The sequence below is a fragment of the Diuraphis noxia genome, unplaced genomic scaffold, assembly GCF_037042655.1.
Source record: "Diuraphis noxia isolate RWA-SAM2 unplaced genomic scaffold, SU_Dnox_SAM2 contig0005, whole genome shotgun sequence".
In the NCBI taxonomy this organism is placed as follows: domain Eukaryota; kingdom Metazoa; phylum Arthropoda; class Insecta; order Hemiptera; family Aphididae; genus Diuraphis; species Diuraphis noxia.
The window spans coordinates 29233837-29246459 of record NW_028301715.1 but is presented as its reverse complement, the minus strand read 5'-3'; the positions used below and the strand labels follow the sequence as shown (position 1 = coordinate 29246459).

The 12623-nt window shown below is 28.3% G+C and overlaps 1 protein-coding gene across 1 annotated transcript; it reads right to left on the bottom strand.

Annotated features, from left to right (window-relative positions):
* Nucleotides 1–1166: 1166 nt before the first annotated feature.
* LOC107162395 (beta-galactosidase-like) lies at nt 1167–10911 on the bottom strand. Its single transcript, XM_015509269.2, has 11 exons — nt 10685–10911; nt 5225–5391; nt 4234–4384; nt 4106–4169; nt 3866–3960; nt 3603–3795; nt 3182–3531; nt 2822–3097; nt 2253–2390; nt 1962–2168; nt 1167–1860 (listed from the first exon to the last, which is right to left on the bottom strand). Exons 1-11 carry the CDS (start codon nt 10769–10771, stop codon nt 1654–1656), a joined length of 1935 nt encoding a protein of 644 aa, XP_015364755.2. The 5' UTR covers nt 10772–10911; the 3' UTR covers nt 1167–1653.
* Nucleotides 10912–12623: the final 1712 nt, after the last annotated feature.

Sequence of the window (12623 nt, the reverse complement as noted above, 5' to 3'; positions counted from 1 at the left end):
GAGTACATTAGTTGGGTCCCAGTATATTTTTTGAGGTACATGAGTTGGGTGCTGGTATATGTTTGGAGCACATGTGTTGGGTCCCGGTATATTTTATGCAAAGGTGGGCAAGTTAATGAAAATAATTGAATAAAATTAGTTAAGATATAAAATAAAATAAAATTAACTCAATAAAAAATGTTATTAATTTTTTTCCAAGTCATAAATTGTATGAGTATTTTGGTTTGTATAAACATTTACCAAGTTAAACTTTACTGTTGTAAACATAAAACTTAAAATTATTATTATAGTACATACTACATTATTACTATTTACTAGAAAGTTATAGGCCACATCCCCACATCTATACATCGTGTTATACGTCTTGTTAAAATAATATACAATATATTTGGTGCTAGTGGAAGGCGTGTGCGACCGGCACTGACAATATTACCGCGGACCCAATTCGAGTATTATCAAATAATACCGCGGACCCAACTCGTGTTTTTTTTAAGGGATCAAATATCTCGGGACCCAACTCGCGTTTTCCCCACTTTATGTAGCTGGTGAAATAGGTTAAGCGTGATCAAATGACTTGATTCAAATTATTACTTATTTGTGAGTGAATATGAAAGAAAACCCCAGGAACTCTATGTGCTATTTAAAGTTAACAAACCACCATTTAATATCCAACAAATAAATTATTTCGATTTCTGATTTCTATTTCTATGGGTAATTTTTATAGTAATTCATTTTACTATACCTATTAATAATACTGTAGCTTAATTTAATTGTTTCCTAAATTATTGTATTTATTAGTCTATTATTTCATAATAGTTCATTATTATTATTTATTTATTATTTATATCATATAATATGATTATTGTTTACTTTTGAATCAATACTCCAACTTACAGTAAACTCCCTTCTCAAAATCCAATATTCCAAAGTACTGACTAAATTCACTTTTTTACCAGAAAAGTTATTACGTAAAGTTAGCTACTTATTAAAATGGAAACTCTAAAGATTTATTATTTTTATAGAGATAATATTTAAATTATCATTTTCTATATAAGGTATAATTCTAAAAATATTTATGAGATATAGGTACACATAACATATAAATAAATATTAGGCTTTAAAATAATTTTAAAAATAATTCAATGTCCATGTATTTTTATTTCATAAATATACTAGTACATTTACAAAGTTCATTTTTTTAACAATAATTATTTCAAATTGGTAAGGGTGAATATTCATAATATTAAATAATAAAAACTGTAGGTATACCTTATTTTAATGTATCAACTTAGATAATATTATATAACTATATAAGACATAAGTAATAGTATATCCTACAAACATATAAAACTAGCTGTTATATAGAGAAGAATCAAAATTTTATTTTGCTGACAATTTCTAAATTAGTAATTAAGTTAACAGAAAATATAACTTTAACGATTAGATGTTTTACACAGGTGGCAACGACAAGTAGTATCTGTATATATGCATATATATTTATTCCCATAATAACTGTATAGTAGATGCTAATTATTACCAATAATGATATGAAAATAAATTAAACTACGTACCTACTAATTTTTATTACACTAACCAAAATTTAATTAACAAAATATAATATATCAAGTGTAACCAGGATTGTCAATGTTTAGTTTACAAGATATTTATAGGACCAAAAAGAATAGGTCTATCAATTAACGATATTGATAAACTCTCGGGAACTCCTTCAAGTTCCAACATAACGATGGTGTTTAATCCAGGTTGTGGAATTAAAAATGTAGCTGGAATATAAAGAGTTATTTGTGGTCCAGCTGATGGCCAATATCTCCCTATATTTATTCCATTCACAAAAGCAACGCCCTTTTAATAATAAAATAAAAAAATAAATAAATTACGCAATAAATAATAATCTATCTTATTAATTTTTATCAGGTATTATTTTTCTGATGTAGAAAACCAACCTTTTTCCAACCAGTAACGTCTAAATAAGTATCCAAAGGATTTGTTAACCCATCAGGTAACGTAAATTGTGTTTTATAAAATGCTGGTAATACAGAGTCTTTTTGTGGTTCAATCGTCGAAAACCAAGACGTTTCATTCAAAGGGTATGCTATCATCTTCCACGGTCCCAATACGTGGTTATCCAATAATACCGGTTCAAAAATACCCTGTACAAAGTATATTTTAAATAGTAATGAATGTAATGACATTTTAACAAACCGTTGAGCTAGATATGAACTAAATTTACCAACCTTTCTGTCGTCTATAAAGTTTCCATAATTGATTCTGCCTTGATTTTCTATTAGAATACTTAGTTTTTGAACGGTACTATTTATATTTAGACTAATAGGTGTATTTTCATATTTACGAGGTATAACACTTATTTGCACCTAAAAAAATAAAAAATAAATGTTTTGTAGGTACCAACATTTTTAATTTTAAAACAGTGATAACAACAATAAATATCGATGTATAAACATATTTTCTGAAAAAAAAAATTAACATCAGTCGAGATTTCATACTGTATGTCTTGATATTAAAATCCTGTATAAACTAGTTATATACCAATTACATAATATACATTTATAAGATACATAACTATCACGAGGTAGTACATTTTTAATTTTTACCAACGCTTCAATAACGTATACGTATCTATTGTTTGAAGAAGTAATTACTTATATATACAGTAACAATATATAGTCTTACGTTTACCTCGATACTTAATCGGTATATCGTATCCCAAACAAGATTTGCCATCATTATTCCCTAGCATACTAATACACTATATTATAAATGTATAAAGCATCATAACATATACCTGGTCCAAAAATATGGTAGCTTGATCTCTGATTGTGCTAATAGTAAGGTTTACAGGAGCTGTGACGTTTTTTTGATCGTCTGTCAAAATAGTTTCGTACATTACAAATCCGGAGTTTATACCCATGATTTCGAACCCAAGAGGAACATCGTTTTCAACCGGTTTAATCCGTTGCGTGGACTTCTCAAAAAGACTAACCAATGGTTGCATTGTAAATGTTCCATAATTACCTTTAGGTGTTGGAACGGGAGATATTTCATTTGACACTGAAAAATTCTTTAACATGGAATCCATTATAGTTAGAGTGAATATATATGTATTATATATAAATTTAAGTATACCTATATTATCAAGACTTACAGTTTCTTCGAGTAATTTCTTAATCTTAAAATACTTTTCGGTTGGATCTCCTGCTTCGTCTAACGGAGCATTATAATCATATGAGGTTAATTGAGGCAAATAATCATGATTTTTGAAACTTTCGAATTTGTTGGCACCAGAAGTAAACCCAAAATTTGTGCCTCCATGGAACATGTAGAAATTGATCGATGCATTCAAAGCTAGCATGATTCTCATGGTTTCCACAACTTCATAACTGCTGACGACAGGAGATGGTTCACGCCAATGCGATAACCAACCAACATAATACTCGGAGTTGACTAGTGGCCCTCTCTTTTGTGTTGCTCTCATATATTTAAAACATTGGGAAACTGAATAATTACGAAACATGTATGATTTCAATTTAAATTTGGTATTATAGAGTATACGATATGATACTTACCATCTTTAATCGATGCTCCGAAATCCACAGTTGCGTAGACATCAGGTATAGCACCACATGTAAAATAAGAATATCCACATCCATCGGTTGTGTACAGTAAAGCTTTATATCCAACGTAACTTTTAAACAAATCTCGTAACCACAACATATACTTTTGGTCGCAGGCATTGTAGCTACCGTATTCATTCTCCACCTACACACAGAAAAATCAAATTAATTTTCAAAATATGTGGCATGCAATAATAGGTATTAATTTACTATACCTGAACCATAATTATATTTCCACCATTTCCATACAAAAAGCGATCAATTTTAGGCATAAGCACACTAAACCATTTGGTAACGTAATATTTATAACCTAAGTTTGAATATAAAACATATTATTACTGTAGTTTCGTATAGTTGATATTTTCAAGAGTCATTGATTAATTTTTGGAAACTAGCCTATACAAATAATAAATAAAGGGTTGATCGTAACAATAGAAACCCCTTATAATACGTACTTAGGTCATCAGTTCTCAAACGTTTTTTAGGCACCACGTTCAACAACCAAAATGGAAATCCACCCTATAACACGTTAAGCAATAATTTTAATTCAATTTATAATTTATTTTCGTATGTTATTACTCACAAAATCTCTTTCGGCGCAAATATATGGTCCTGGTCTCAGCAACAAATACATGCCTTCGTCTTTAACTAACTGCAAGAAATACTCCAAATCAGCTATATCATCAAAGTTGTAAATACCTGGATATGGTTCATGTAAACTCCATTCTACATAACTGCAATACCATGTAATGTTGTTATTGTTTATATATTTACTTTGTAATACGACTCAATAATGTAATAATTAAAGCATATTACACGTTAAAAGATTTTTAATTAAACAGTTCAGTTTAAAAAAATGTTGATGTGTGTATAAAATAAAATACTTCAAAAGTTTCAAGAACCTACGAATAATATTTTAAAATTATAACTAAATAACTTAAATTGATATTCTTCGTTTAAATATTTATAAAATAAACTGTGTTTATATATTTTTAGATTTTTGAATAAAATATCAAATATTAAACATTTATGAGAATCCTTGTTAATATTCAGTCTTAAGCTATAAAAAATGATCATTTTATAAATTTTTAATTGCAAAAATAATTGGCAAATTGTTGAGGTTTTAATGACTTTCTCAAAATGTATCTTTTATACAACTCAGTTGCTATTAAAATTACTAATAAAAAACCTTGTATTTAATTTTTAAGCATTTCAAACCAAAGAAAAAATGTTATTGACATTTAAAGAAAAATAACTAAAGAAAAATTGAAAATTCAATTTTTAGAACTAATAAAAAAAGAAATTGATTTTCTGAAAACTGGTGTAGTTCCTTAATAACTTATTCCCCTTCAAAATAACCAACTAGATCTATAGCATAGTTGGAGTTAAATCAAGGGGGCTATTTAAATACTGTATTATTTATTACCTATATATGCTATAACCGTGAAAAAAACCTCACCAACAAAAAATTCTGAGAGGGACATCCACTTATCCCTCCTCGGCTACTGAAATAGGTTCACTTTTTAAACCTTGGTAATATATATATTATATTATAATTTATAATATTTACTTACGTTGATATGGCATTTAAACCAGCTGCTTTCATCTTCTGAATCCTGTCTTTCCAATAAGGTTTAGGAACTCTAAAATAATGTAGGGAACCTGAGACATATCGAAAAACTTGACCGTCTTTTAAGAACTCGTTACGTTCGTAATCAACAGTAAAAGTTGGCTTGCTTGTCTAGAAATAAATAAAAAAAAAAGGTTTTACATACATACTTTTTTCGTCAAGGATAAACCTCTATAAAAATATTAAACATTGTTATATATATTTTAAAAGTATAAATCTGAAAAATAATAATGTAATAATAAAGTAATGTAATGTAATAATAAATTTAATAATTTACAACTGATTTTTATTCGAGAAATTAATTTTATATCTAATTGTATTGTTTAAAGCCGTTTAAAATATGTACTAAGGTTATTGACTTCTTGTGCAGTTATACTTTGTATGTTCATTTTTTCATAATGTAAACACAATTTCTTGAACGACTATACAATTTACATGAATTGAATAATTTAAAGCCATATTCATCTAGATTCAAGGGTATAATATAAATTTTAGGACCGGGTATTTCAAACTAAATAATGTACTAACCAATCTTTGTTGGTACTTACAAGAGATTATTGGATATTATAATAACGTCTCCATCAATGTCAAAATAAATGCGTGAGCTTAATAATAAACAGTGGAGTGAAAAATCTAAGTTTTCTAATAGAAAATCAAGGAAAAATTAATCACAAATACTTTATATGAGACAGAAATGTTAGTTGGTTGTCTAGTTCATCGTCTTAAATTATTTTCATGCAAAAATTAAAATATATAAAAAATCGAATCTTTATATTAAGGTAAATTTATTTCTATTACGTGGTAATCGTAATTTATTTAAATACTTTAAATAATTTTGAAGTCCATCCGCAAAAAAAATCAAAAAAGGTAATTTTGTGGGAGATGCTTCAAAAGCGCGACCTGGAGCATTAATTGTATTTTATGCCTTCCATGAAATCCACCCACCGCTTAAAATTACTATAATTACACCAAAAATATTTATTGCTTAATAAGCTAATTATTTTTTGGGCCTCGGACGTCTCAGTATGTATGTGTGTATTATAAATACATAAAATAAGGTACTAACCTCATTATTCATTACTAACACATAACATTAAATTTAGGATAAGTAAAGTTTGTGACAATGCGGAAAAGTTAATACTATTGTGAGTTTTTTAAAATATGTTGTTATATACTTCCGACTATTACTGTCTATCATACATGTCAAATTTTGGTCTATGATCTATCATGATGGGTAGCACCCCGATAATTTATAAACGAAAATTCATTAAGTTATAGCGACAGCAGGTTTTGGAAACTTCATTGGACAATACCGTGAATCGCTTTTTAAAATTTTTTTTCCTGCATATTTATTCTATGGGCACTGTAGTCCGTGACTTGAAAAGTGGCCTCTGAGTACCTACCACGATCCATATTGCTTACCTCCCCCAATGGGTATGGATTTTCAACCTATGCCATTTATTATAGCACATGGCGCCTACTGTTGCTGTGACTTGTGTATTGAACTACTGAAGTGAAACGGCCGCTAGATTCGTAACGGTCAGCGGCTATTTTTCATGTCACTGACTATGCGCTGGAAATTAGTACCTCAATCTGATTGCTTGAGGAAGTACTTAGAAATGTGACGAAATATAGATCATTATTTTGCAACATGTATATTTAGCCCAGAGGATCGGTTTATCGACTTATCGTTATAATTGAAATTATCTTTTGTACATGGTATTTTTAAATTGTAAACCATGGTAACAATGAGTAACAATCTACTGGGGTCGTGAAATATGATAGCATCATTATACCCATTAAATTAAACTTATTGACTTCCGACGATTGTTCTACAAAAACGCGCTATACCTACCTATCACCAGAACTTTGTAGAACAAAATATTTACATTACTCAATTGTTTAACAAAACTTTTGAATCCTAGTTTGGACATTAGTGGTTGGAAATGGTTATTTTTTACAAAAGTGTATATTTCATGAAGATGTTACTTGCTTCTAAGTATTGAAAGCTATGAAAAATAATTTTTTTTTTTTATATGTTCTACCTAAACATTACTATAAAGTTAAGATATTACATCATTATCATAATGTACTTAATTGGATTTATAAGTCATTTTTAGAGAACAAAAATACTATAAACAACTTATGGCTTGAAGTTCTTCTTTTCAAAAAATTGTACAGTATCTACCTAATAAAATAGTATTCAAAAAATTGTATAATTACCTATATTTTGTGTAATAAAACTTTACAATAGCTAAATATAACATTGTTCTGTTTAATCTATTTTTCAAGTAGATGTATCCAAAAAGTTAACTAGTTATGTAAATTTAAAATTTAAAATCACGTAAAAGTAATTCACGAATAAATTTAAACTTTAGTAATAAATTAGAATATCATGTCGAGTGTTACCGCTGGGTTGCTACTCACCTCACGCACTCATAACCATTGTAATTTCAGCTTATATGCTTATTGTAACTATTACTACAGATTGTGTATTTTCTAATAAATGATAAAAAAAAAAAAAAATAAAAAAGTACTAAATTATAGGTATCTACACGATTGTATATTATAAACAATCGCACATTTCTATAAAAGATGTGTTGGTATATTTTAAATTTAAATTTAAAAATAATAAGTAACCGACTGCTGTACAAATAAGAGTTGAATATACCTCGGCATTGAGTATGGTCAGTATGGATGATTTAAATTTGAATTTAATGATTCACGAACAAGGTTTAAAACCTCTAACGAAAATATTTAGAATTTTTTTAAATAATATTAGGTATACTAATAGATGTTACGTAAATATACCTCCCGAGATTACAGTTACTGGATAGTGGATATGCAAAACTAAGCATTTTTGAACTCCTATTAAATACTTGTTCAAAAATATATAACACAATAGTTAAATTTCAACTAATAAATAAAAACTAATTTAAAAAAAAGTCATTTAATAATAAGTGTGTATAAACTATAAATAATTGCTATTGAATATTAATATGTATGATTGTTTAATTTGATATAAAATATCAGTTTTAATAAAACATTACTTCTTTTCGTTCTATAGTCCTAACTCCTGTGTATTAAATTTTATATATTTATAATACCTATTATTAGTATTAAAATTAATAATTTTACGTAAGATAATCTCAATATAAAACATCACGTTACGTTTCAGGCGTTTCAGCAAATATTTAAGAATTCAAAATATTACATTGTTCTTGATAATTTTTACATGCACAATATACTAACAATAGATTCGAATTTTCACGATTTTATTTTTTTAGTCCGAAATCAATTGATTTTCACATTGTACATGTGTAAATTTTTTCTTAAAACTTTCTTATAAAATAAGACTAATAATTTTATTTCACGATTCGGTATAATACATATAGCTAGTCTTTTTTTAACATTAAATGACGATTCTTCTTTTATTCAGCCATGAAATGCGCTTTTTCTTTTTAATTCAATTCAAGTTTATATATTGATTTTAACAATAGGACGTATACTCTCGTAACGCTTTTCCATTTATTAGACCTTAATAATATGCCTTTATCGTGTGAGTATAAATTACACATAAATACATAATAATATACATATATTATAAAATACATAAATACATTATATAACAAAATGTAATATGTGCAACAACAATAAATATGCCTGACTAGATTGATTTTTCTTCATAGTTTAACTATTGTCTACGATTAATTATTACACATAATAATTCTAGTTTATTGAAATATTATATTTTATTGTCCATTGTGTGACAAAGTAAATAATACTTTAACGTTTTTTAATATATTATAACGTATTGCTTAATTTACTCAATTCAAGTTATAATCATAAATATAAATATTTTACTATACTTAAGGTCAGCATAAGCAATAATTATTACGACAATATAAGAATTAATAAAATATTAAAATATTAAAATCTATTATAATATTATGTTTTAGACATCAGAACGACAAAACGGTATTTAATATTTACGATTTGAAGATTTACGTTTTCACTTTTCAATATGATTTAAAAAAAATTCTATCATACATTTGTATTGTTTTTTACTTAGTAAAGATGTTATATTTTTAAACCTATCAATCTTAATATTACACTTGTTTGATATATAATTAATAAAATGTTAGGTTATTACGATAATATTATAGGCATAACTATGAGTTATGATAAACTAATAAAAATAGTAGGCACAATTGTTTTATTTTTTGAATGGAATAAAAAAATCGACAGTACAACACATTATTGTCAATTAGTTTTTTCGCAGTTTTTTTTATGAATTTATAATCACTTTTTGTTGTAGTGATTTTTTTTTATAAATATGAATATGTACCTAACACATTTACACAGTCACTCAATTGAAAAAAGTAGTTTGAAATTCGAAAAATGTATAAATTAAAAATGATTTTAGTTGTTCTATAATACAAACACGTAATTATCAAAATTTCATGTTTTAGAATATTGTTATCATTAAATAAATAATAATATTATGCAAATAATAAAACAAATAATAGAACCGAAATATACTTAATACAACACTATATTTTAAAGTACATCAATAGTTTTTTAAACACCTTGTATAGTTTGGGAATTAGGGACTAAACTTTTGAAAATTTATTTATTTATAATATGAAGGTGAAAAAATAGTGTAATTGAGTCACTTGATAACTTCACACATGAACATGGATTAAATAACCAACCATGGGTGATATATTTTTATTTATAGGTATCTATTAAAAGTTGTCATAAACTTGTTTTAGTTGAGAACATTTTACATTTAAAATAAATCGTTAATTAGTGAAAACTTTAAGACTATAGATGCATCTAAAACGTACAAAAAACATAAATTGTTATCATACTCGTACATTTATAAAATATTAGGATTGTTTGAATTTCTATTTGACATCTGAGCACGAGTTAACCACACAATTTAACATAATATTTATATTAGACTTAATACAATTTTCAATTTAACGACCACGTTTAAATCTTGCAAAATAATATGTAAATACCAACTTAAAACTAAAAACTTTAAAATTTAAAAAATTCACTAAAAAATCCTGAACCTAAATTACATGCAGGAACGTACACGAAATTTCACGTTATAGTATGTACAACACTATAATGGTAAAAACATCATCTGCCCTGAACCACTGATATAGGTACCTACAAATGCTGCGCAGTGTTGGGTAGCAACGTGAAAATTATTATTAACATTTAACAGTATTATAAATATACGTCCGTTATATAGGTACTAGGTAATAAAAATAAAAATAATCATCGACTTCACTTTTATTTTAAAGATTTATAATATAATATGCTTTATCGCTGTTCATATCGATATAATATTAATTAATTTAACACACTTGTCATCGTATATTATACTCACATCAATCGTTAATCCCGTCGTGATCCCGGCGACGACCGTGATGCAGTACAGGAAGACGGCAACCGTCAAACTTGTCGTTGCAGCCATATTATTGCAGTTAATCGTGTGTGTGTATTTTTTTAACAAGACTAAAAAATTATAATAATTACTGTTATTGTGTAAAAACGCGAGTCACGGCGACGGTTGTCGGGACGCTGCAGCAATAGTTGTCGCGAGCACGTCGCGAAAGCAACAGGACGAAAACAGTCGCGTCGGCGGTGGTTCTCGCCTAACGCGCCGCCCGCCCCCCTGACGAGACATTGCGCGTTTTTTTTTTACAATAATATACCACGAAGGTGGTGCCTATCTTGTCTCTTGACCGCTCGACTCTCAAAGTCACTGACCTCCGACAAAACGGCATAATAAGTATAACACATTATACGCGTATGCAGATCACAATAAATAATATACTCATACATTGACAATGTGCAAGTACGAACGCGCCCGTGTGCTCCTGCAGCATTCGCGAGATCCGAGGTTGCGCCTATATGTAGGGTCCATGCTCTGGGTCCAGTGTGACATACAATTTATCATAAACGCACATTGAATATTGTGATTATTGATATAAGTCCATAGTAACAATAATGTGTAACGCTATATGCTCGACGCCCCCGCCACCGTAGTAGTTGGGTTAGGTTATAGAGACGACGTCTTGTAGATCACGATCGAAGATGGCGCACGCTTGGGAACAACAACAGCCAGACGTTTCCGTTTGGGGGAAAGAAAAATAAATGACAAATGATAATATAGTGTGCAGCGATAAAACGTTTTGCGGGATCTATGCTATCGTATTATACATATTATTATTAGTATAGATGATATAATAAGTATAGCGTGGGGCGTACGATTCGGGGTGTGTTAAATCTGTGGACTCGCTCAATATATAAATACGAATTTAAATATGTTATTCAATACAGATCCGTGAACATCGCACCACTTTTATTACGATACGATGTACCTACATTTTATAGCATTTTTATTGACACATATTATTTACACCGGTCTGTTATAAATCACACATATTGTGTAGTACGCGGTGGCTTTAATTTATATGTATTCACGTTTAAAAAATTACAAATTTGTATTGTGTTTTTGTGAGATTTTCTATACCCTCTCGCATGGCCATAAAAAGTTAGATTAAACATTAGCAATCACCTACTTCAAAATCAAGTACGACGTATAGCATGAAGTGTCGCTTTCAAATAATTTCCTTTTCGTACGACCCACTACATAACAAACAGAAAAAATACTAAAAACCTAAAGAAAATAACTATCAGATTTAAATTTCCTATCGAAGGTGGGTAGGTCTCGCGTATTGACGCACTACAAGTTTAATAATCCGAGGGTAATTATCCTCGTGTGACTAACCAGTAACCACCGAGAAAAGACATCGTTTTTCTGAACGGTTATAGGTTCTATAATATAGACTATTGTAGAGGTACACTGTATAATATTTAAAAAAAACGTTATAAAAGTTATTATCAACATCCAAGTCGGTACACATCCAAGTACTTTTGTAATTAAAATATTATATTTTGTATCCGAGAGCCTCGGGGAAACACGTTCGACCCGAATATTATTATAAATAAAATTAAATATTATTTTATGGTCATAATTTTTACATTTTTTTTTAACTGTTTTACATGTAATATATTGTAATGTATTGTAGGCGGACGGTATTGTGTCTATAAATAACTACAATATTTAAATACCATTATATGATCGTAGTACCGTATTTTATAAACACGGGATACATTAAGATAAGTGGGGGCGAACCGGACCTCGCGGATTTAGGTTCAAAAAAAAAAAAATGAATAACCAATTCGTTTTTTCCTTTATGTGTTCTGCTGTTCTACTAATAAATACTAAACTCGTAAAATATTATAACTGATATCTCTCG